The 20,271-nt window shown below is 63.3% G+C and overlaps 2 protein-coding genes across 3 annotated transcripts in view; one reads left to right on the top strand and one right to left on the bottom strand.

The window, feature by feature from the left end:
* The window catches only part of LOC112625371 (DNA polymerase nu), a 169,638-nt gene extending 161,700 nt beyond the window's left edge, over nt 1-7,938 (top strand). Inside the window, exons 28-30 of one of the 2 annotated variants that reach the window (XM_025386644.1) lie at nt 4,248-4,315; nt 6,824-6,885; nt 7,557-7,938. In XM_025386644.1, coding sequence (XP_025242429.1) covers nt 4,248-4,315; nt 6,824-6,885; nt 7,557-7,742 — 316 coding nt within the window. In that variant the 3' untranslated portion in view covers nt 7,743-7,938. The remainder of the gene's footprint in view (nt 1-4,247; nt 4,316-6,823; nt 6,886-7,556) is intronic. The other variant, XM_025386645.1, reaches the window with a different exon arrangement.
* A 6,006-nt stretch (nt 7,939-13,944) lies between these two features.
* On the bottom strand, nt 13,945-20,225 carry NAT8L (N-acetyltransferase 8 like). The gene is made up of 3 exons (XM_025385782.1): nt 19,850-20,225; nt 18,639-18,803; nt 13,945-16,065 (listed from the first exon to the last, which is right to left on the bottom strand). Exons 1-3 carry the CDS (start codon nt 20,223-20,225, stop codon nt 15,698-15,700), a joined length of 909 nt encoding a protein of 302 aa, XP_025241567.1. The 3' UTR covers nt 13,945-15,697.
* Between the last annotated feature and the right edge of the window lie 46 nt (nt 20,226-20,271).

Raw genomic sequence — 20,271 nt, 5'->3', positions numbered from 1 at the left:
CTTGAACCCAGGAGGTGGAGGTTGCAGTGAGCCGAGATCACACCACTGCACTCCAGCCTGGGTGAGAGTGAAACTCTAACAACAACAACAAAAAAGATTCACTGTCAGTCCTCTCCTGCCCCATCTCGCTGCCATCTGCATTCCTTCCCAACACACACGTGTGCATGCACATGCACACATACACGCACACACATGCACACATAAGCACATGTGCCCATACACATGCACACACACGTGTATTCACACACCCGTGCACACACATACATACACACTGATGCCAGCCAGCCTCTAGTGCCGCACAGTGTTCTCCTGGTGTCCTGAAATCCACGCATCCAGCTCACTTCCGGTTTCTGCAGGTAAATTATAGCTTCTCCCAGGGTATGAGCAGCTTGTGCTAGTTTTGGCAGGAACTGAAAGCCAAATGGTGGTCCTGCCTCTGAGATACTGCAAGTCTAGAAAAGTTGATTCAAGGCTGGGTGCAGTGGCTCACACCTGTAATCCCAGCACTGGGGAGGCTGAGTCGGGTGGATCACTTGAGCTCAGGAGTTTGTGACCAACATATGTGTTGCCTGGGCAACATAGTGAAACCTGTCTCTACCAAAAAAAAAAAAAAAAAAAAGCAAGCGATGGTGGTGCACACCTGTAGTCCCAGCTAATCAGGAGGCTGAAGTGGGAGGATCACCGGAGCGTGGGAGGTCGGGGCTGCAGTGAGCCATGATCACATCACTGCACTCCAGCCTGGACAACAGGGTAAGACCTTGCCTCAAAAAAAGAAAAAGTCAGTTCACTTTCAACCCTTGTGGAATTGATAAAGGAAGTTGGCATGTGAGGAGCTGAGGTCTTTCTCTGTTGCTGACTGAGTCCTTCCGAAAGCTGGACACAGACACTTTTACTCAGGAACACAGTTACCCGCTAGTCGTCTTTCTATTATCAACCATTGGCTCTCACGAGGAAATGCTCTCATAGCAAAATGCAAAGCAGACTCGTGTGGAATATTGGGCACTCCATGGTCTGTGTTTTGTGAACGTAATTTGTTCTTCCAGGAGTGACGTGAAAGGCTGTGGATGGCATCTGGAAGGGACGGGTGCAGACTCAGTGTGGCCGGGCATCTCTGCCTGAAGCAGCAGGCATGAAACTCGATCACTGGGAGGCACATGGTGCCCCTAGAGTGAGCCGAGATCGCACCACTGCACTCCAGCCTGGGCGAGAGCGAGATTCTGTCTAACAACAAAAAAGATTCATCTGGCCACCCCAAGGGTCTGCCCAGGTGGGCTGGGGCCACAGGACAGTCCCCATTCACCACCCACAGTCCCTGTGATAGAGAAATGGCATTTGTTCGTGCCTCTCGGTCCAGACCCTAAAAAGACGAGAGAGGTCGGGCTCAGAGCAGGAGGCCAGTGGCCAGTGTTCACAGGCCTCTGTGCCATGGCTCAGCTGTCCTGTCTCTTCTGATGCAGGCCCTTTATGAAAAGGCCTTCCTGGGTTTCAGAACGTGTCAGTGCTGTGACGGTCCCTCCCCTGGGCCTTCTCAAGGCGGGTCTGCATGAGGCCACCATGCACCCACACTCTTAGGATGAGTCCACAAAACAGTTCAGCAGGGCTGGGGGCATCCATTGCAAGGAAGCTGCCCCTGCAGGCCCCAGACAGGGCAACGCAGTGAGGCTCTTCTGGAACATTCTCCTACTCGTGCAGTGATCTCAGTGAGGCCATCCAGATGCCGAACACAGCAGCTCTGTGGCCGACCCCTCTCAGGAACAGGGATATGAGTTGCACCAGAGGTCCACTCCCTTCCGCAACACAACAGGATCCAAGGTCCTGCATTCCTCTACCCCACACGGAGACGACAGACGTCCTTCTTCTTTCACCCGTGCCCCATTTCCCAATTAGAAGCGCGGTCATGTCTCAGTGGCTGCGAGAATGATGTGTAAGTGACTGACAACTACACCTATTCTTAGGTTCCTGCCACACCAGCAGCTCAGAATTTCACAATGTAATTTCAAGAAGTGTGAAAACTGCTTCTGCTAAATCTGGAAAAAGTTACAAGTGCCTTTTCTGAGGTTTCTGCCCATTTGAAAAGTAAGTTCTCTTGGGAGACAAAGACTTCTGCCCGAGGCCTTGAAGTTAGTTTAAGACAAGCTCGCTAGTGCTGACAGCCTGGGGCTCTCTCACCCCTCTGACTTCTGGAAGGGCAGTGTCCACGGCCCCTGGCCAGAGGTTGCACATAAAGCACAGGCCCACCTCCCGCTCCCTGGGGGCAGCCTGCCAGGTACAGGGTGTGAGCACCACTGTACCACTGTCTGGGCCCACGTAGTGTGCTGTGGATGTACACCCAGGAGGATGGACACTTGGCCGTCAGGGACACAGGCCCAAGCTACAATAGCTCAGGCTCCAGAAGGCAGATTTCTCTCCCATCATGAGAAGTCCAGAGAACAGTGGTTGCTGTGTTTCAGAGGCGCAGAGCAGCAGGACTGAAGTCCCTCTGGCTCTCTGGCCACTCCCTCCTGGTGCTATGATGGAGGTTGCTGCTCCAGCCATCACACCTTCCAGGCAAAAGGAGAAAGTAGTAGTGGTCAGAAGAGCATCTGCCCCTGGCAGCCCTTTACAGTCAGCCCTTTAAAGAGCCTTCCCTTTTAGGAGCTTTCCTGGAGTCTCCTTTTCCATCCCACTCCTCACCTCCCTCCCTGCTAAGGGGGGAAAAAAAAATTAGCCTCCTTGCGAGCTGGAGGGAATGCAGTCCTGGGCCACCCTGCCTGAGAGAGAGCCTGGAAATGTCCTTTGTAGCTGAGGACACAGCCCCACCTCTACCCCACCCGGCAACAAAGGGACCAACGTGAAGAAAGAGAGGAAGGGCGGATTGGGGCAGGTTACCTGAAATCTCTGTTGCAAAGTCCACGTCCCCTGCAGAAAGTGCCAGCATGGCCCACCTGTACCCTGGGGCTTGAAGGCTGCCCCTCATCCCAGCTGGGGCTCTCCATCACATGCCCGTGACTACTGCCCGGCGAGGGCTCCCTGGCAGCCCAGCTCCCTAGGGCCCTGGGCCCGCTGTGCCCGTCTGTGCCGGCCAAGGACGGGCAGCAGGGTCGAAGATAGGACGTGACCCCTGCCCATGAAGGCTCAATCCAGGAGACAGAGCCAAGGTCACACAGAGGACAAAGCGTGTGGGACCCCTTGGCACCCCATCCTTCCCAGCAGCTCATCCTGTGAGTCTCCCACACCGCAAGTCCCCTCCCGAGGGCACAGGGTGAGTTGCCCGTGTCCACCCTACATGAGAGGCTGGCTGTGGGTCTGGGGGCAGCAGGCCTCAGCAGAGGTCTCACATCACCAAGATTTGAGGCATCATCTGCCCAAGGTGTGTATCACCCATTTCCAAGGAGCATGTGGAGCCGCAGCGCCCTGGCCAAATCCAGCCCCAGCCGGGTCTATGCTCAGCGTGGTGTGGGCCCTTAAGAGCTGATCGCCCGGAGCCATGATCCGTCCACCTTGTGCACACTTGAACTTGCACTTCAATCTGTAAGCCCTGCCCCAGGGACCTGCCCCCGGCAGTGCATTTCACCGGAATCTCCTCCCACTCGGGTCCCACCTGCTCTCCCTGCTGACGCCCTGGGAGGGGCACTGAGGGGCTCCATGAAGGAGGCTGGGGAAGGGTGGGGCTTGGCTGGGGCCTAGCTGGGGCTGGCTGGACGCTCACCAGAGCAAGGCAGGAGCCAGGAATGAGCACCCCGCCTCTCCGAGAAGCCTTCAGGGCACAGGAACCCATGATGTTCATGAGGCTCGGCCCATGTCAGGCCCCACAACAGTTCGCGAAGGGCTGTTTTCCATCCCTGCCCAGACTTCAGAACGCGAACTGCTCAGCCCCACAGGACCAACCTGGGTGGGGCGGACACGGGGCGCCCAGCCCCTCCTTCTGGGTGTGCCACCTGCTTCCTTGCAGCTGACCAGAGTCACTTCCAACCACCCCTTCTCCCAGCTGTCTCCCTATCACCCCTTCTCCCAGCTCCCCAGAGCTGTCCTGGTGACAGTGGGTGACCTCAGGCAGTGGTGCCCATGGGCTGTGGTGCCCATGGGCTGGGTTAGTGGTGCCCATGGGCTGGGTCCTCCCCATGCCTCACGGAGCCACATCCTCTTGGGCCCCAGTGCCAGAACCACCTTTCAGAAACCTTGGGGATGGGCCCCCACCTCTGCATGCAACCCTGAGCCCCCACCCCACAGTCCTGGCCTCCCAAGGTGACCCCCTCCCTCCCTGCCAGGCTGGTGGCCCAGATCCATGATGAGCTGCTGTTTGAAGTGGAAGATCCGCAGATCCCGGAGTGTGCAGGTAGCCCTGCGGCAGTGCAGGTAGCCCTGGGGCATCCCGGAGCGTGCAGGTAGCCCTGGGGCATCCCGGAGCGTGCAGGTAGCCCTGGGGCATCCCGGAGCGTGCAGGTAGCCCTGGGGCATCCCGGAGTGTGCAGGTAGTCCTGGGACAACACAGTGTTGCTTGGTCTTCACGAACAGCTAAGAGAAGGCTCCATGCTTCATGGGCACAGCCCAGGAAAGCCCCCGGGCTGCTGCCCCACCTCATGTTGCTGTGTCACCTGGGTCCTGGCAGGCAGAGGGGCCAACCTGGGTTTGGGGGCCCTTGAAAGGCCCAAGTGGGCTCCGCCCCCGAGAGCGCCAGGTGTTCCAGCTGACGGGAGCTCCGGAGAGCAGCTGCAGACACCCAAGGCTGCTTTGTCTGTGGCCCGAGGCCTCTGTGTCTTGGGGTCTAGAAAGATGGGGAGTGGGCACTGGGGCCACCCAGGTGACTGGGGCCAGGCTACAGAGCGGGCAGCAGGTGTTCTTGTTGGGGTGTTGGAGTCACAGAGGCCCCGCAGGCTCAGCACAGACTTCAGGCCTGGGTCCCATCCTGTCCCACAGGCCACCCCTCTCTGCTGAGCCCATAGATGAGTGAGCTCAGGCAGAGTCACCCCCAGCGGTCAGGCCGAGGGGTTCTTTCTGTCTCCCTTGGGAGGGCCAGGACCTCCCCACAACACCCAGCCACTGGTCCCATGGAGGCTCCCATTCTGGCCTCACAGGGGAGAGGTGAGGGCAGGTGCCCACGTGGACCTGTGCCCCCAGTTCTCCAGGCCAGGTCTGTAAATGGCCAGGGCAGCTTCACGCGTTGGGAGAAGAGGCACGGGAGCATCAGGGCTGGAAGCTTCGGGCACCAACTCTCGAGTGGTGGTCACCATGCCCTCCTAGCCCCACCCTCTCCAGGTCTTACCCTTAGGGGTGTGAGGCTCCCATCCCTGGTGCCCACCCAGCCCACTCCAGCCTAAAGCAGGGCTCTGCCACTTGAAAACTATGTCCAGCCACTCATTTGAAAACACACCCATCTTACGTGACCATTTAACAAGTATAACGTGTGCTCAGCTGTAGGTTAAAAAAGGAAAGAAAACATTCCCAAACGGCCTTGTTCCCAGGAGCAGCTTCCTCCAGCTGGCCTGGCAGCTCCTGAGGCAGGCTGCAGCCTGTGCACTCTCTCTCAAGAGCACTCAGGGCCAGGGACTGCAGGGCCTGGGGAACTGGGGCTTGGGCAGGGTCTGCACCATCCCTGAAGGGCTGGGGGTCAGGTCGTGTCTCCCAGGTGGCATGTAGTGCCGAGCATCTCTGCCCTGCCTGCCCTCCCGAGGCCCCACAGGGAGCACTCCAACTGAGTGCCAGCTCAGCCCCACGCTTGCTGCCCCTCTCTGAGCAGCAGTTGCTTGGGATCACGCACTCAGTCAACAGCACCACCCCACCAGGCACAGAGGAGGGGCCCGTTCTCTGCACACTCGGGGTAGCCCCAGCCAGCATGAGGAGCAACGGTCCAGCTTGGACTGCATCGGCTCTCCAGCCTTGTCCCCATAAGAAGGTCCCCAGGGCGGCCCAGGTCCTTCTGCAGGGCTCCCCACCGTGCACATGGGCCGTATGCCCACCTGCTGGCCGACAGCTCCCTGCAGACAGTGACCAGCTCCTGCACAGAAGACACTGAGGGCCACAGAGCTCAGGTGGCCACTGGCCTTGGCTCAGGACACACCAGGGAGGCCCTGGCTCTGCTGGGGCCAGCAGGGCTGGAAATTGAGGTGGTGCCCACCACAGCTTAGGGCTCCTGCCACCATCTTTGCATTGCGGTGTCACACAGCACAAAAGGACTGAACGAATGTTTATCCAGGGGCTCAAGGATTCAGAGCGAGCCCTGAGAAAGCCTGAGCTTGCGGGTCCTGCCCCCGCCCCCACCCCCTGCCCAGGCCTTCCTTTTCTCAGGGCCCTGAGCCCCACTGCTGCATGGTGATCCAATGCCAGTCTGCCCGTGGTACAAAGCCACTGTTTCCTCAAACTTCACCCGGCAGTAGTGGGGATTGGGGGTTCTTGTGTGCCTGGTGGCTCTGGCTGGTGGGGCTCCCTGTGCCTCCCCCCTCCTCCCAGCCCCAGAGGCTCTGGAACAGAGCTGGCATGACGCCTGCCCCACCCCACGGCCCCCAGCGGGGGTGAGCTGAGCCAGAGGGGTAGGGGTGAGGGCCAGTGCAGTGTGGCGGGCCAGGCCAGGAGGAGGGGCTGCAGCGAGGGCCAAGGGGCCTGCGAGAGGCATCCTGGACTGTAGATGGGGCCGAGGGAGCTGGACCCAGCCTCAGGGGCCGGGCACTCAGGGGCTGCTTGTGGGCATTAAGGTCCCACAGCTGGTTTAGGTGACCGAGTGGATACAGGAAAAACAAGGGGGCTCGGGGGTCGTGGCAGGACTTGGGCCTGGAAGTTCTCTTGTCTTGGGCTCCCAGGCCCCAAAGCCAAGGGACCAGCAGGGCCTCCTCTCTCTCCCGCACTCTAGCTCTCGTCAGGAGGACCATGGAGTCCTTGGAACAGGTGCAGGCGTTGGAGCTGCAGCTTCAGGTGAGGGGACACCCAACCCTGCCCAGTCTCACGGAGCCCAGGGTGAGGGGAGGCCAGCACCCCCAGGGCAGAAGAGCCAGGCCAAAGGGTGCAGCCCCAGCCCTGAGATGGCCCTGGCCCAGAGATGGCCACTCCACAGCAGGCACAGAAGTGTAGGCTGGACGGTCCCTGAAGCTGGGAAGCCCCACCCGACTCTGCTCACTTCAGTGAACAGGGACAGCAGGCGGGGCTGGACCCCTCCCTCCCTGTCAGCTGTGGAGGCTTGGTCCACTCAGGGTCAGGGACCCCGGGGAGGGCTCTCCTGGCCTCTAGGAACCACCGATCCTCTCGGGGGCAGGACCCTGAGGGGCAAGCACACCCAGGACACACGCACCTGTCCAAGGGCACCTTGTCTGCCGGCCGCAGCCTACCCACTGGCACAGAGGCCCTGGCAGGTGGGGGAACGTCTGCCAAGATCGAGGTGTCGTGACTGGGAGGTGGATGTGGCAAACACCTGTTACTGGGCGAGTGTGGTGAGTGTGCACGTGTATGCACACGTGTGCGTGTGGCTGATCACGTGTCTGGATGTGTGCACCTGTGTGCTGTAGGCCCTGTCCCCCTGCGTGGGGTCTGGGAGGTGGCTGGGGATGGCCGGCCCAGGCCTCAGGCTCACCTCTGCCTGCCATCTGCAGGTACCCCTCAAGGTGAGCCTGAGTGCCGGCCGCTCATGGGGACACCTGCTGCCACTGCAGGAGGCCTGGGGCCCTCCACTAGGCCCATGTCGCACTGAGTCTCCCAGCAACAGCCTGGCTACCCCCGGGTCCCCTGTCAGCAGCCACCCCCCGCCCCCGCATTTTTCGCCTTCATTTTGTCTGTAGCCCCAGGCAACAGTGGGAGGAGAGAACTGGTTTCCAGCAGTCCATTGTGTGGCCTTCCCCAAGGTCACCAGCTCTGTGTGCCCCAGGACGCATTAACCCTTTGGGGCTGGGGTGGCCCTTTATCCCCTGGAGTAAATGCCTGTGCAAAGCCCTCCTCATCCTTGTCTGAGTGAATTCTTCCTGTGCGTGGGAAATGTCGCGTCCACAACCCCCAGCCACTTGGCCGGGGCAGGGCTGAGTGCCCCAAAATGGGAGTGACCCAGGCTGGGTCTGGGCCAGACACTCCAGAGAGGGTAGGCACTCCTGGTTCTCTCCCCCACAGATTCCAGGGGAAGGGCTCCCTCGTGGCTCAGCAGCTGCTCACCCCTGGCAGGTGTCCAAGAAGCCACCAGCTCTGACGCCCTGTGGTGTCCCCCCACTGCTGGCTCCCTTTGCTTCAGGAAGCCATGGCCCAGGGCGTGCACCGTCCTCCCAGGCCAGCCCAGCGTGCAGCCCTGTACTGAGACGGAGAGAACGCAGTCTCCCCACAGGCACTGAGGCCCCTGGAGCTTGTGTTCCTGACTGATGCATCAGGAGGACCAGAGGAGCCCCTCTATGAGAAGGCCTGCCCACCCACTGCAGGCCTCCGCCATGGACACGGCCTGGGGGCCACCGAGGACCTGTGGGCGTCTGGGGTCACATGCTCTCAGGACACAAGGTCTCTCCCATGAGCCTCCTGCAGGCTGGTGACCAGTGGCTGCAAACAGGCTGGCTCCCGCCAGCCAGCCAGTGCTCCAAGCAGCCCCTCCAGACTCTTCCCATCCCACGTGCCCTCCTGCCTTCCCTCATTCTCAGTGGCCTCGCTTGCCAGCCCAGCAAGACACCTGTGACTCGCCTCCACCTCACAGCAGGCTGCGACAGAGGCACCAACACGATCCCCCCTTTGCACGTGGGGAAACTGAGGCACCAAAAGGTCACAGGGCTCAAAACTGCGCCAGCCAGGATTTCAGCTGCATCCTCACCCTGTACCATGGCTCCCTGTCTCTGTGGTGGCCCCTGGAAATGTGCTCCTGGGGTCCTGCTTTCAGGCCACCCCGCCCCGGGTGCCTCAGCCCCTTCCATGTACTTCCTTACCAAGGTCTGGGTCTGGGCTCCAAGAGCATCCCTTAAAGTGGGGCACAGGGCCCCCTGCACCCTTCAGGGTTGTCACCTCTGTGGGCACCACCCACAGAGCAGCCAGCACTCAGGCTCACCATCAAGGTGCTAGCTGCGCGTGGGGATACCTGGTGCCACTGCAGGAGGCCAGCCGGGGTGAGTATATGGGGTGCAGATGGCGCTGTGGGTTTGAGCAGTGGCCCCCCCCCCCACCACGTGTACCACCCTGCCCTCTTTCAAATGGCGGCTGTGTCACCCGCGCGGCTTGCCTGTGCCCACTGAACATGGGTCATCTTTTCTGGGTGACCTGGGTCATCACAATAAACTGGCTGGGACCTGGCTGCTGTGGTCCGCGGGTGTTGGAAGTCCGTTCCTTCTTCCCTTCAATTATGCAGCGTTTGCCTGACACCATGGGTGGCGCTGGGGAGGCAGGGACAGCTGGGTCCAGATCACAGTCCTGCTGCTGTGCCACGCCAGCCTCGCCCCTCTTCGTGCTTCCTGCCCCCTGGGGGGAGCCAGGTGCCCATCCTGTGACTCAAGGAAGCATTTGGTTTCTCCCCAGGAAGAGGACACTCACTCTGGCCGAGACAGCCTGGTTTTCTCCTGGCATCAAAAACATTTTCACCGCCTCCCATGTGTGTGGGTCTTGGGTGACCGGGCCTGCCCCCAGTGTGGTGGGACGTCCCAGTGATCCAGGGAGCTGCCTGTAACCACTGCTGGGCCCTCCTGCCAGCGCGGTGCTGCTCCTGCCTCCATTCCCTGGGCAGCACTCTGAGCCCCACCAGGCCCCGCCAGGCCTTGATGTACCCACTGCACCCAGGCCTCCGTCCTGCCGCAGTTTCAGTGGGATGTCCCAGATGGGCTTTGCTGTTGGTTACCTGAGCCCAGGCCAAGGCTGCCTAGCCCTCCAGGCTGAGGGGCAGCCCTGCCCCTGCCCTTGGAAAGATACTCACAGCTTGGGGTTCCTCCACGGTCCTGGCTGGAGGGCCTGGCAGCACGGGTTGGGAAGGTGGAGAAGGCAGAAGCCGGGCCAAGGAAACCCCTACCAGGAAAGCGGCCCAGGGGACCGGGCTGTGGAGCTGGGGGACCCCTAGACTCCAGGAGTCCCTCTGCCAACAAGACTGGCATCCTGACAGGGATCTGCCAGGGCAGGGGTCTGTGTCCACCCCATGTCTGTCTGCAAGACCCCCCCAACACCCTGCTCCCCACCACAGCCCTGAGCTGCAGCACCCTCGGCCTGGACCCCAGACCTGGCATCCTCCCTCACAGACACTGGGGGTCCACCCCCATCCTGGTGGGCTCTAATGCCCACTCACCTCACACCCTCCCTCAGCACCACTGTTCCTCCAAGGGGCCAGGCAGGTGCTGGGGCTGCCAGGGCAAGGATGGGCATAACCACGGGAACTGGGAACCTCAGACCCAGGAGGACAGGGCAGCAGGGCCTGGTGGGCCTGGCCGGGAGTCCCACTGGGGTGGCAAAGATGGTGTGGGGGCAGGGGCTGGGGGCCAAGCTCTCTGCCAAGAGTTAGAGTGCCCAGGGCCAAGCACAGAGCTGGGGGAGGGCAGAGCCCAGGAGCTGCTCAGGGGGATCCCGGGCCTGAGAGTGAATGGGCAGAGCCCACCCGGCTGGGTGCCTGCTGGAGGAGGGGCCTCAGCCCATGAGGCCACCAAGCCCCTCTGCCCCACCTCCCAGATTACACTGCCTCCAGGGGGCAGTGCTGGCTGCAGGGCAGCCTGGCCAGGTGTAGGGGAGCCAAGGTGAGGAAAGGGGGTGGCCAGGGGAGAAGGGGGAGGCAGCAGGGGCCAAACTGGGGCACCAAGGGTGGGGGCCCACATCCCTGAAAGCCAGCCCTGCCACACAGTGGGCAGGAGGCGCCTCAAGAGAGCACGGGAGCCAGGTGCCTTCAACTCTGGTTTTATTGAAAAACAGCAGCATTGGGGGCCATCCAGGGGAGGGGCACACACCCACCCCGGGCCCCCGCAGCCCCTCTCCTCAGAACGCGCTTGCCCCCACCCTGGGGGCTGTTTTGGCACATCTGGGGCCTCAGAACAATCTGCCCCCGCCGTGGGCTCACAGTACAGTTTCGGGAACAAACAGCAGCAGGTGAACCCCACCCCCTGCGCTCCCCAAGCCTGACCTCCCTGGACCTGCCCTGGAGCTGCCCAGGCCGTCCACCAAGGCCCTGCCCCACTGAGGGGCAAGAGGGGCCAGGGAGGCTCTGCCCAGGGCCGGGGGCCCAGCAGGGAATCGGTGGGTAGGACCTGCTTCCCCGGGCACTGCCAGCTCACCACCACCGGGTACCTGCACAGCCACATATATGCAAGTACACACACAGGCACTCACACACGTGCATGCTCATGCAACACACATATACACTACATGTACACCTCACATGTACATCCATACACGTGCATGCCCACACATACACCAGCACACGCAAGGACTCACGCATACACGCCTACGCATACACAAGTACACATACACCATATGCATATGTACACACGCATCCATTCATACACATGTGCCCCCTCAGAGAAGTACACAGGAACATGTGCATCACACATGTACACGTGCTCATGCATACACATGGACACTCATACACGTGCATGCTCATGCATACCCGACACAAACACATGTACACTCACACATGCGCACACACCCACACACGTATATCATACACGTGCTCACGCAGGTACACAAGAACTCATGCACATGTACACCTGTACACACGTGTGCACTCGCACACATGCATGCTCACACGTGTACATGCTTATGCACATACACAACATGCACTCATACACGTGCACACGCTCACACATGCACACCTATACACATGCACACATGTTCACACTACACATATCAAGAACCCACTTGCACACACACACACACATGCTCAAACACGTGCACATGCACACACAGGTACACCCCTCCTTTAAAATGGCTAATTATTGCTGTTTTAAAAAAAAAATACATCCAACAATGGTATGTCCGGCTCACCCTCCTTCACCCCGCTGTGGCCCCAGGAGGCATCATGCCACCATTGGAAGCACAGCAGCCATGGCGCCGAGGAGTAAGCGGATCCCAGGGTCTGCCAAGTCTGGAACTCAAACCCCAAGTGTCAGCTCTGTGGCCATCAGCCCAGGCACACAGGCCTGTGGCCAAACAGAAACTGCTTCCAAACAGACACAAGCAAGTCAGCAGGCAATACAGGGTGCGCAGCTGCAACGCCAGCTCATAGGGGACGGCAGTGGGCTCCCTCGGCGCAGGGGCAACTGTTCCACCATCCCTCGCGCACTGACAAGAAGGTGGCCCCACGAGGGCCCACACAGCCCCCTGCCTGGCGGGGCAATCACCTTTGGCCCCCACAAATCCCAGGCGCCAGCAGAGCCCAGGAAACCAAGTTCCCGGCCTCAGGCCACAGGCACAGCCCTGGGTGCCCCGGGGCAGGTGGGCCTCTCAGAGGGGAGCCAGGTCCTTGTGGCCCAGAGAGCTTCCTCAGCACCTACCACACAGCCAGGAAGCTCAGGGCGTCCCCAGCCCGTCCCCTCTAGGGCCTGCAACCTTCTGCCATCTTCTCTGAGAAGGACACCCAGAGCAGGAGAGGGGTGGCCCCAGGCCTGCTGTCCACAGGGCCTCCCAGACCCAGCCTTCCCCCAGGGCCAGCCATCCACCCCTCAGGCCAGACTAACTCAGCCCTCGGTCCCTCCCTCCGGGGGCAGCTTCTCAGCTGCTGCCTGGCCCCAAGGCATGACACCAGCCGGAAGCAAGGCTGGGCATGGGGCGGAGGAAGGAGGGGGAGACGCCACCATGGCTGCGGGGCTCAACTCCCTACACTCAGGAGCCCTTCTGGGGGCCAGACCAAATGGCAGCTTCAGCACAAGCAGGCCTCCCACCCTCAGGAGCCAGGTCTGCAGCGGCTCACACCTGGGTGGTGGCAGCCGCACGGGCCACCCCACCCCCAGTACAGCAAGACCCATGGCTCTGGGCAGTGCGGGGCATCCCAAGGCGCCTCAGCCCTCAGCTGCCCGGAGCCTCTCGTCAGGCCTGCACTGCTCGTCCAGCGAGGATGTCCTCCTTCGCCCAGCTCTGGCCCCGGGCACTGCCAGCCCCTCCCGCCTTACACCCTCCCCACTATAGAGGCTTCCAAACACACAGAAATTCCAGGAGCCCCAGGCCCCTACACAGTGCCGGGCCCCGGGCTGGCTTTCCCCGGGCCTCGCCACGCAGAGTCTGAGTGGTGGGTGCCCACGGGGAGCGGGCAAGGGGCCAGCACTCGGGGAAGCCGCACCAGCCACATGACAGCAGGGCCCAGGAGGGCGCTTCAGAGGTAGAAGAAGTTACATCAGTTTCTACAAACATATAAAATTCACGTCAGTGCACATGTGCAGAGCAGTGAGATCCCGGGCTGGAGGGACAAGGTGGCCCAGGGCAGGCCACCCACCAGGGCACCTGGCCTCCAGCCCGGGGGGAGGACACATCTGCCCCCCAGTGGCCTTCAAGGGCCCCACTGAGCCGCACATTGGCCTGGAGAGGGCTCCGGGCAGCTCCACCCCAGCCTGGCAGGCACACCAGTGCCTCTGCTCACCTCAGGGGCGGCAGGGTTCCGCATACGACTGCCCCGCACACCCTTCCTGCCATCTCTACCAAGTCCTGGCAGCAACAAAGAAAGGCCAAGCGTCCCACCACCCACAGGGCAGTGCAGCCAGGGAAGAGGTCACTCAGGGGCGCAGGTGCCACCAAAATGGGAGAGGGCCACACTGCCCAGAACTCTCAGAACCCCCAGGAGGGGGAGCTGCTATAAGCCCAGCTCAGGTCAGTATCAACGAGACACTGGCAGTCCCTGGGCCTCCAGGCCCTGCCCTGGCGTTGGTGGGCTCCAACAGCCAGCCCCAAGCACCCTTAACCCCAGGAGCCCAAGGCTCCAAAGGCACAGGACCAAGGGAAGCTGGTGGCACCCCGACATGACACTCCCAAGACCTGACTGCACCTGGCCCACCCTGCCCCTCCTGCCCCCAGCCAAACCCAAACCAAACCAAAAGAGGAAAAAGGCACAACTGTTTGTTTCCATTTTGCTAAAACACTTTACGTCTGTCTGTATATTCCAGATTAACAAAATCTGAGCTGCAAGAAAATAGGGTGCCGATTTCTGTACAGTCTACAAAACTCCCATCCCCGAGCAGGGACCGGGCACCTCCAGGGAGAATGTACAGGGGAGTGGGGTCTGTACAGTGCTCTGCACACCTCAATTGCTAACGGGACAAAAGGCCCTCGGACGCGGGGCTTCTCCGTCCCCTCGCTCACTTCTGAAGCCTCGTGAGGAGCATCCATCCGTGGCCCTGCACGTGGCCTTGGTGCCCGGGACCCAGTTCCGTGGCCTACCTGCCTGCCACACCCCCTCCCCAATTCCCTACACAAAGGGGTCTGGGCAAGTGTTTCTTCTTCTCCTGCCACCAAAGCCAGGTCTGCCTCTAGGCTGGATGTGCGACCTGTGTCACCCTCCTCCTCTGTCTCCCCTTCCAGGCCACCCCCCCACCCAGGGCAACCCCCGCCTGTGACCTCAGGAAGGAGAGACCAGGAGCATGGCCATCAGGAGCCGAGGCGGCCAACCCTCTTCCCACCCAGCCCAAGGCAGCGCCCTGCCCCTCCTCCCAGAGGCTGCGGACTCCCTTGCCCCCCACCCTGCCCACCCTGCAGGCCAGGGCTGGGAGGCGTGCTCCATGGTGGGAAATGACACCCAGTCAGGGTTTCCCTCCAGGTCTCCAACAGCAGAACGCTCCACCCACCCGGCCACCCACCCCCATCACACTGGGCCAGAAACTGTGTCTTACGGTACAAACTACCGTTTTGTCCCAAGAATTAAAGTCATGCAGAGTGCTATTCTGTCTAAATAACTTATTAGAAAATGGGTTGGTTTCAGGCTGGGAGAAGCTGTGGGCTGGGCGCTGTTGGCAGCAGCCTGGGCTGGTAAGATTCACAGGGTGGACCATCAGCCAGAGCCAGGAGGTCCCCAGGGAAATCTGAGAGAAGCCACCGTGATCCAGTGGGCACTGGGGAGAGGGGTCCCATGGACCCCCACCCCGGCGGTGCCACGGACGCCATGGGAGCCACCCCGGTGATGACACCAGCCAGCCCAGCCCAGGCAGGGGAAGGGCCGGAGCCAGAGGAAAGGAGGGCATCAGAGCAAAGCAGGCGTGGACAGAGCCGGGCGGCGCGGAGCAGACCAGGCCCTCCAGGGGGTGGGGGCAGGGACAGGCCCTCCCATGGCCAGCTCGGGGCCAGGGACAGGGGCGCTCACCAGCCCGGGTCTCCGGGCAGGGCGGCAGGGTGGGGCTGTGTGCATGCGGCATGCTCGGCCGGGCCACACCCTCGGCATGCGCGGAGCAAAGCAGCGCCATGGCCAGCTCGGGCCTCCACGGGCAGTGGCGCTGGGGCCGCAGGCGGGGCCGGAGCCTGGCCCCGGGCTCTGTTGCGAGGTTCTGTGCTTGGTGAGCAAGGCTGGGCCTTCCCCAGTGGCGGCGGGCAGGGCAGCGTCGTGGACAACTGCGGTGGTCCAAGATGCCACTCTTCAGGTGACAAGCCGCCCGGGCAGGTGGGGAAGGGCAAGGGGCTGTGGCGACAAATGACCCACCCCCACCAGTGTCGCGGAAGAGCAACAGCCCCGCACCCCCCAGAACCAGCCAGACAACCGCAGGATGTTGAAAAGGGAAATCCCAACCCAAACGCCAGGTGGGCGTCTGAAAGCAGAGGCCGCGCCGGGCGGCGGGCAGGCGGGCACAGGCGGGCAGGGCGGCCGGGGTGGCAGGCGGGTGAGCGCTGGCGGTCACTCCTCGCGCAGCTGCAGGCGGTAGCGGTGGTAACGGACCTGGAAGAAGAGGCGCTCGGCCAGCGAGAGGGTCATGCCAGGCAGCACGTAGTGGTCACTGGCGCCCATGTGTCTGAAGCCCAGAGACTCGTACAGCTTGTGGGCGGCCACCTTGACGGCTGTCGTGCCCAGCACCACCGCGGAGTAGTTGTGTACCACGGCGAACTCCAGCACCTTCCGGCCCAGCGCCTTGGCGATGCCCTTGCCGCGGAAACGCGAGTCCACAGACATCCGCAGCAGCTCCACTGTGTTGTCCTCCTCGTGGGCCCGTGCGGCCACAATGCCCACCACGTTGCCATCCAGCACGGCCACCCAGAAGCAGGAGCCTGCAGGGGACAGGGTGGTCAGGGACACCCGGTGAGGAAGGCTGGGGAGACCCCTCCACCTCTGGGGTGAGACAGAGCCAGGGGCTGGTAGGGGTCCCCTCCAGCCAGACACCAAGTCAGGGCAGTGGGACACCCAGTCCCGGCAGCCCCCCGGTCCTAGCTCTGCCGGAGCCAAGGGAGGGGCAGCCACTATTCAGGACAAGCAGGTAGAGCCCCCCTCTAGAGCTCCTTAAGCAGAGAAAGCCAGCCCAACACCTGTTACCCAATAGCCAGGACCCACTCAAGCCTGGAGGCTGCGCTGCTCAGACTGGTGGTCAAAGGCCCGAGTCCCTCCTCTGAGACCAACAGCTGGGGTAGGCTTTGCCCAGTCAGGCGCCTGCCCTGCCCAGCTACTCCAGACCCAAATGCCTCGATGGCCTGGGCCACCCTGAACAGGCCATGGTGCAGCCAAACTGCTGTGGCTCCTGGCCACCCAGGTTCACCCAGGCCATCACGGCAAACTCCAGCATCCACACCAGAGGGCTGCGAGGGGCAGCGGTCAGCAAAGCGCGTCCAGAAGGCTCCCTGCAGCCCAGGAGGAGCTTTCCTATAAATCCCAGTGGGGGACGGCGGGTGGCCCCTCTGGTCCCAGCCTCTCCTGGCAGTAAGCCAAGTGGCCAGGCCACCACCCCATCCACAGCACAGCCCAATTCCCACCTCAAGTCAGGCATGAAGCCAGGAGGTGGCGGTCATCAGGGAGGGGAACCGGCAGGGGAGGAGAGGTGCAGGGGCAGGTGGGGGCAGTTGTGGGAGGGAACCTGCAGGCACAGGCTACAGGGGAAGCCCGGCCGCCTCCAGCAGCCAAAGGCAGAGGTGACACCCAGAGACCTCTCTGAAGACCAAGGGGTTGGCCAGTGGAGAGCCACACAGCCTGCCTGTGGCCCCTCCGGCCTTCTCCTCAAGGAGGCTCTGCACCTGCCCCCAGCCCCAGGAAGCCCTCCCATCCCTCCCCATTGCCCCTCTGCGCAGCCACCAGCCCGCTGGCTCCATGGGGGCACCTCCATCTCCTTCAGTGCTGGACGCTGAGGCCTGGCAGGCGGTTAAGGGGGTACTGAGGGCCCTTCAAGGAGAAGTAGCCCAGGGGGAGCCACTGGGCACCACTGCCAGTGCCACGGGCCCGAGCAGCTCGGCCCTCCAAGCTCTGTGCAGCTCCAGGGTTCCCAGGAGGGCTGCCCCTTCTCGGCCCCCTGGCCTGGAGCCCCTGGGGTCTCCCACGCCCAACCCCCCCATCCCCCTACCTACACAACACCTCCACCTCCAAGGAGCGGGTCCTGGACCAGTACCCCTCCCACCAGCTGGCCTGCCCACACCCAGGGGTTCTGCCTCTACCTACCCATGCAAGACCAGAGAGAGATCAAGCCCATCCCAGGAATAACAACCCCCAGCACCATGTGGCCCTGGGCACACCTCACTCCTTCCAGGACTCGGTTTGCCCATGTGCCCAAGCAGCTCCAAGGTATCCAGCATGGACCATCAGCAGCTATCCACCTCTGCCCTCATGGGGTGTTCCTGCAGCCCTGCCAGCTACCCCTCCACTCCCTCACACCAGGGAGGCCACAGCCCAGAGGGAGAAGGCCATGCCCCGTGTGCCTACCAGAGCCCCCTTTGTTGCTGTAGCCTGTGCTTCCTCATGGCCCATTTCCCCTCCCAAGCAGAGGCTGGCCAGGGCTCAGGGGTTGCTCAGATGCTCTGTTTGGGTTTAGGAAAGGGTCAAAGAGAGCAGCAGGCGCGAAGGCTGTGGGGCGGGGGTAGAGCATGGCAGCCAGCGATGCCGGAGCCGCTGCCCCTCCCCTGACACTGACCGGGATCCTGACAGACCCTGCCCAACCCTTTGGGCCCATTCTGTCCCTCTCATTGGCCTACAGACCCTCCAGGATCTGAGAGAGCCTCCTACCCCAGAGAGCAAAGTCCTCGCCCCTGGGGCATCTGGCATGGGGGAACCGGTGTGGCTCAGCGGCTGGGGGCCAGCCTGGGGTGGAGAGCAACCCCCCGCCCCCGGAGAGCCCAGTCCCAGCCCCTCCAGCTACAGAAGGCCACAGGGGCTGGGACAAAACCCTCCAGCTAAGTGGCCCAGAGATCAGGCCAGAAGTGAAGGCCAAGGCTCAAGGTCAGGTCCCCTGCCGCCACCCCATCCTCTGTGCCCCAATAGGGCCCCCAGCCCCTGCCACACAAGTCCCCTCCCCCCAGGGCCGGGCACTGCAGGCAACCCCAAGGCACGCCAGATAGGACCCACAGAGCCCAGCGGCCCTTGCCCCACCGCAGCAGACACCAGGGAGACGCATCCAGAGCAGGGAATGGTGGAGCCACTGCGTCGCAGGGCCAGCTCAGGTCACTCAGCGGGAGGAGCCGGCTCTGCCTCCCCCAGCCCCGCTGACACTGGAGACCTTGGTCACCCAGAAGGCTCAGGTCACAGGGGCCCCGGCCCAGGCCCACCCACGCTGGCCCTCGCCCAAATCTGCCCTGAGGTTGCTGGAGTGGGTGCACCCGAGGGCTGTCTGGGGCGGAGGGCGGGGAGGGGCAGGAGCGGGACTCACCAGGCGGCTTCATGTAGTACTGCTCGATGTCCGCCATGTCCGTGTGCAGCGCGCACTCCAGGTAGGCACGGATCACCTTGCGGCTGTAGTAGTAGCGCAGGCCCAGCAGTGCGGCCGGCACCAGGCACGTCAGCAGCAGCGAGCGGCTCACGGCGAAGCACAGCGCTGCGGGCAGAGGGCGCGGGTCAGCGGCGCGGCGGGGGGTCCCCAGGCCCTGGGAGACGCCGCGCCGGGCTGCGCTCCGGGTGGAGGAGCCGGGGTCATCTCGGGTGCTTTCTATTTCCAAGCTTCCTGCGGTAAAGACAACCATCCTACCCACCCCCACCGCCTGGAACAAGCCTCCAAACACGGCAGGGCACCCTTGGGGTGCCCGGGCTGGGAAGGGCCCTGCCCACGCTGACCTGCTGAAGCCAAGGTGGGCAGATTCTGCCAGGGAGCTGCCCCGCAGACCAGGCCCCGCACGGGGGAGGGGAAGGGGGAAGGGAAGTCCCACGTTCCAGCACCGGGCCCTAGGCCCCCCTCTTCCCAGGGCCCCAGCAAGAGCCCTTCCTGGCTAGCGTCCGGGCGCTCTGAGAGCAGGGACAGGGCAGGGAGGCCCCGTACGGCTTCCAGCCGCGTTTCGGCTGCCATGACCTTGGGGGAGTCGCGTCCTCCCCACCCGGCCTCAAGCTCCTCATCTGTAAAATGGGAGCGAACTCCCTCTCCCCGGCAGGAAGCTCTGAGGGGAAGGGCACCCAAAGACCCTGCAGGGGCCGCCCTCTGCGACCGCCCCGGCTGTGCCAGGCGCGCGCACCCCCCGCGGCGCCGGCTGTCTTCCCCTCATAAATTAGCACCGAGCGGGAGGCGGCCTCCCCCGCCCGCAGATTATATTTAGGCACTCGCCGGGGCCCAGCCGCGGCGGGCGCTACCTGCCCTGGCACCCGCCCCCACCCAGGATGCCCGGGAGGGGACAGGGGAGGCGGTGGGGGGTGGGGAGCTGCGCGGCAGGGACGCAGGTGTGGACCCCGGACCCTCCCCGGCTCTGGCCCGCTCTGGGCCCCGCGCCCATCCCCACGCCCCTGGCCAGCCCTGCCCGGGGCCGGCGCAGCAGAAAGCGGGGGCTTCCCAGGCTGGTCCCCGGGCGCCGGGCGCGGGGTCCGCGTGGACGCCGGGGCGAGGGAGCTCCGCGCCGGCCCGAGGGACTGCGGCAGCCGGGGGCCCGACGCACTGACCCGCCAGCAGGGCGTAGAGCAGCTGCGCGCGCGGATGCTGCCGCAGGCCGCGGAAGGCCGTGTTAGGGATGCGCTCCATGATGCCGTCGTAGAAGATGCGGCGCGCCGCCTCCTGCTCGGTCGCACGGAACTCGCGGATGCACACGCCGCGCCCCCCCGGCGGCCCCGCGCCCCCCGCCCCGCCGCGAGGCTGAGCCACCGGGGCAGGTGGGGGCGCGGGGGGCGCGGCGGCCCGGCCGGGCGCGGCGGGCAGCGGGGGCCACATGGCGCCGGCGGCGGCGAGCAGCGCGTCCTTCTTGGCCCCCGGCAGCGCCTCATGGTCCTCGGCGGCCACGATCTTCGTCTCGCAGACCATGTCGGGAGGCCCACAATGCATGCACCCGGCCGGGCGGCGCGGCAGCGGGGACGCGGCCGGGCGGCGG

The sequence above is a fragment of the Theropithecus gelada genome, chromosome 5 (assembly GCF_003255815.1).
Source record: "Theropithecus gelada isolate Dixy chromosome 5, Tgel_1.0, whole genome shotgun sequence".
In the NCBI taxonomy this organism is placed as follows: domain Eukaryota; kingdom Metazoa; phylum Chordata; class Mammalia; order Primates; family Cercopithecidae; genus Theropithecus; species Theropithecus gelada.
Note: the sequence above shows the minus strand (reverse complement) of the source record. Positions and strands in the feature narration are given on the sequence as shown.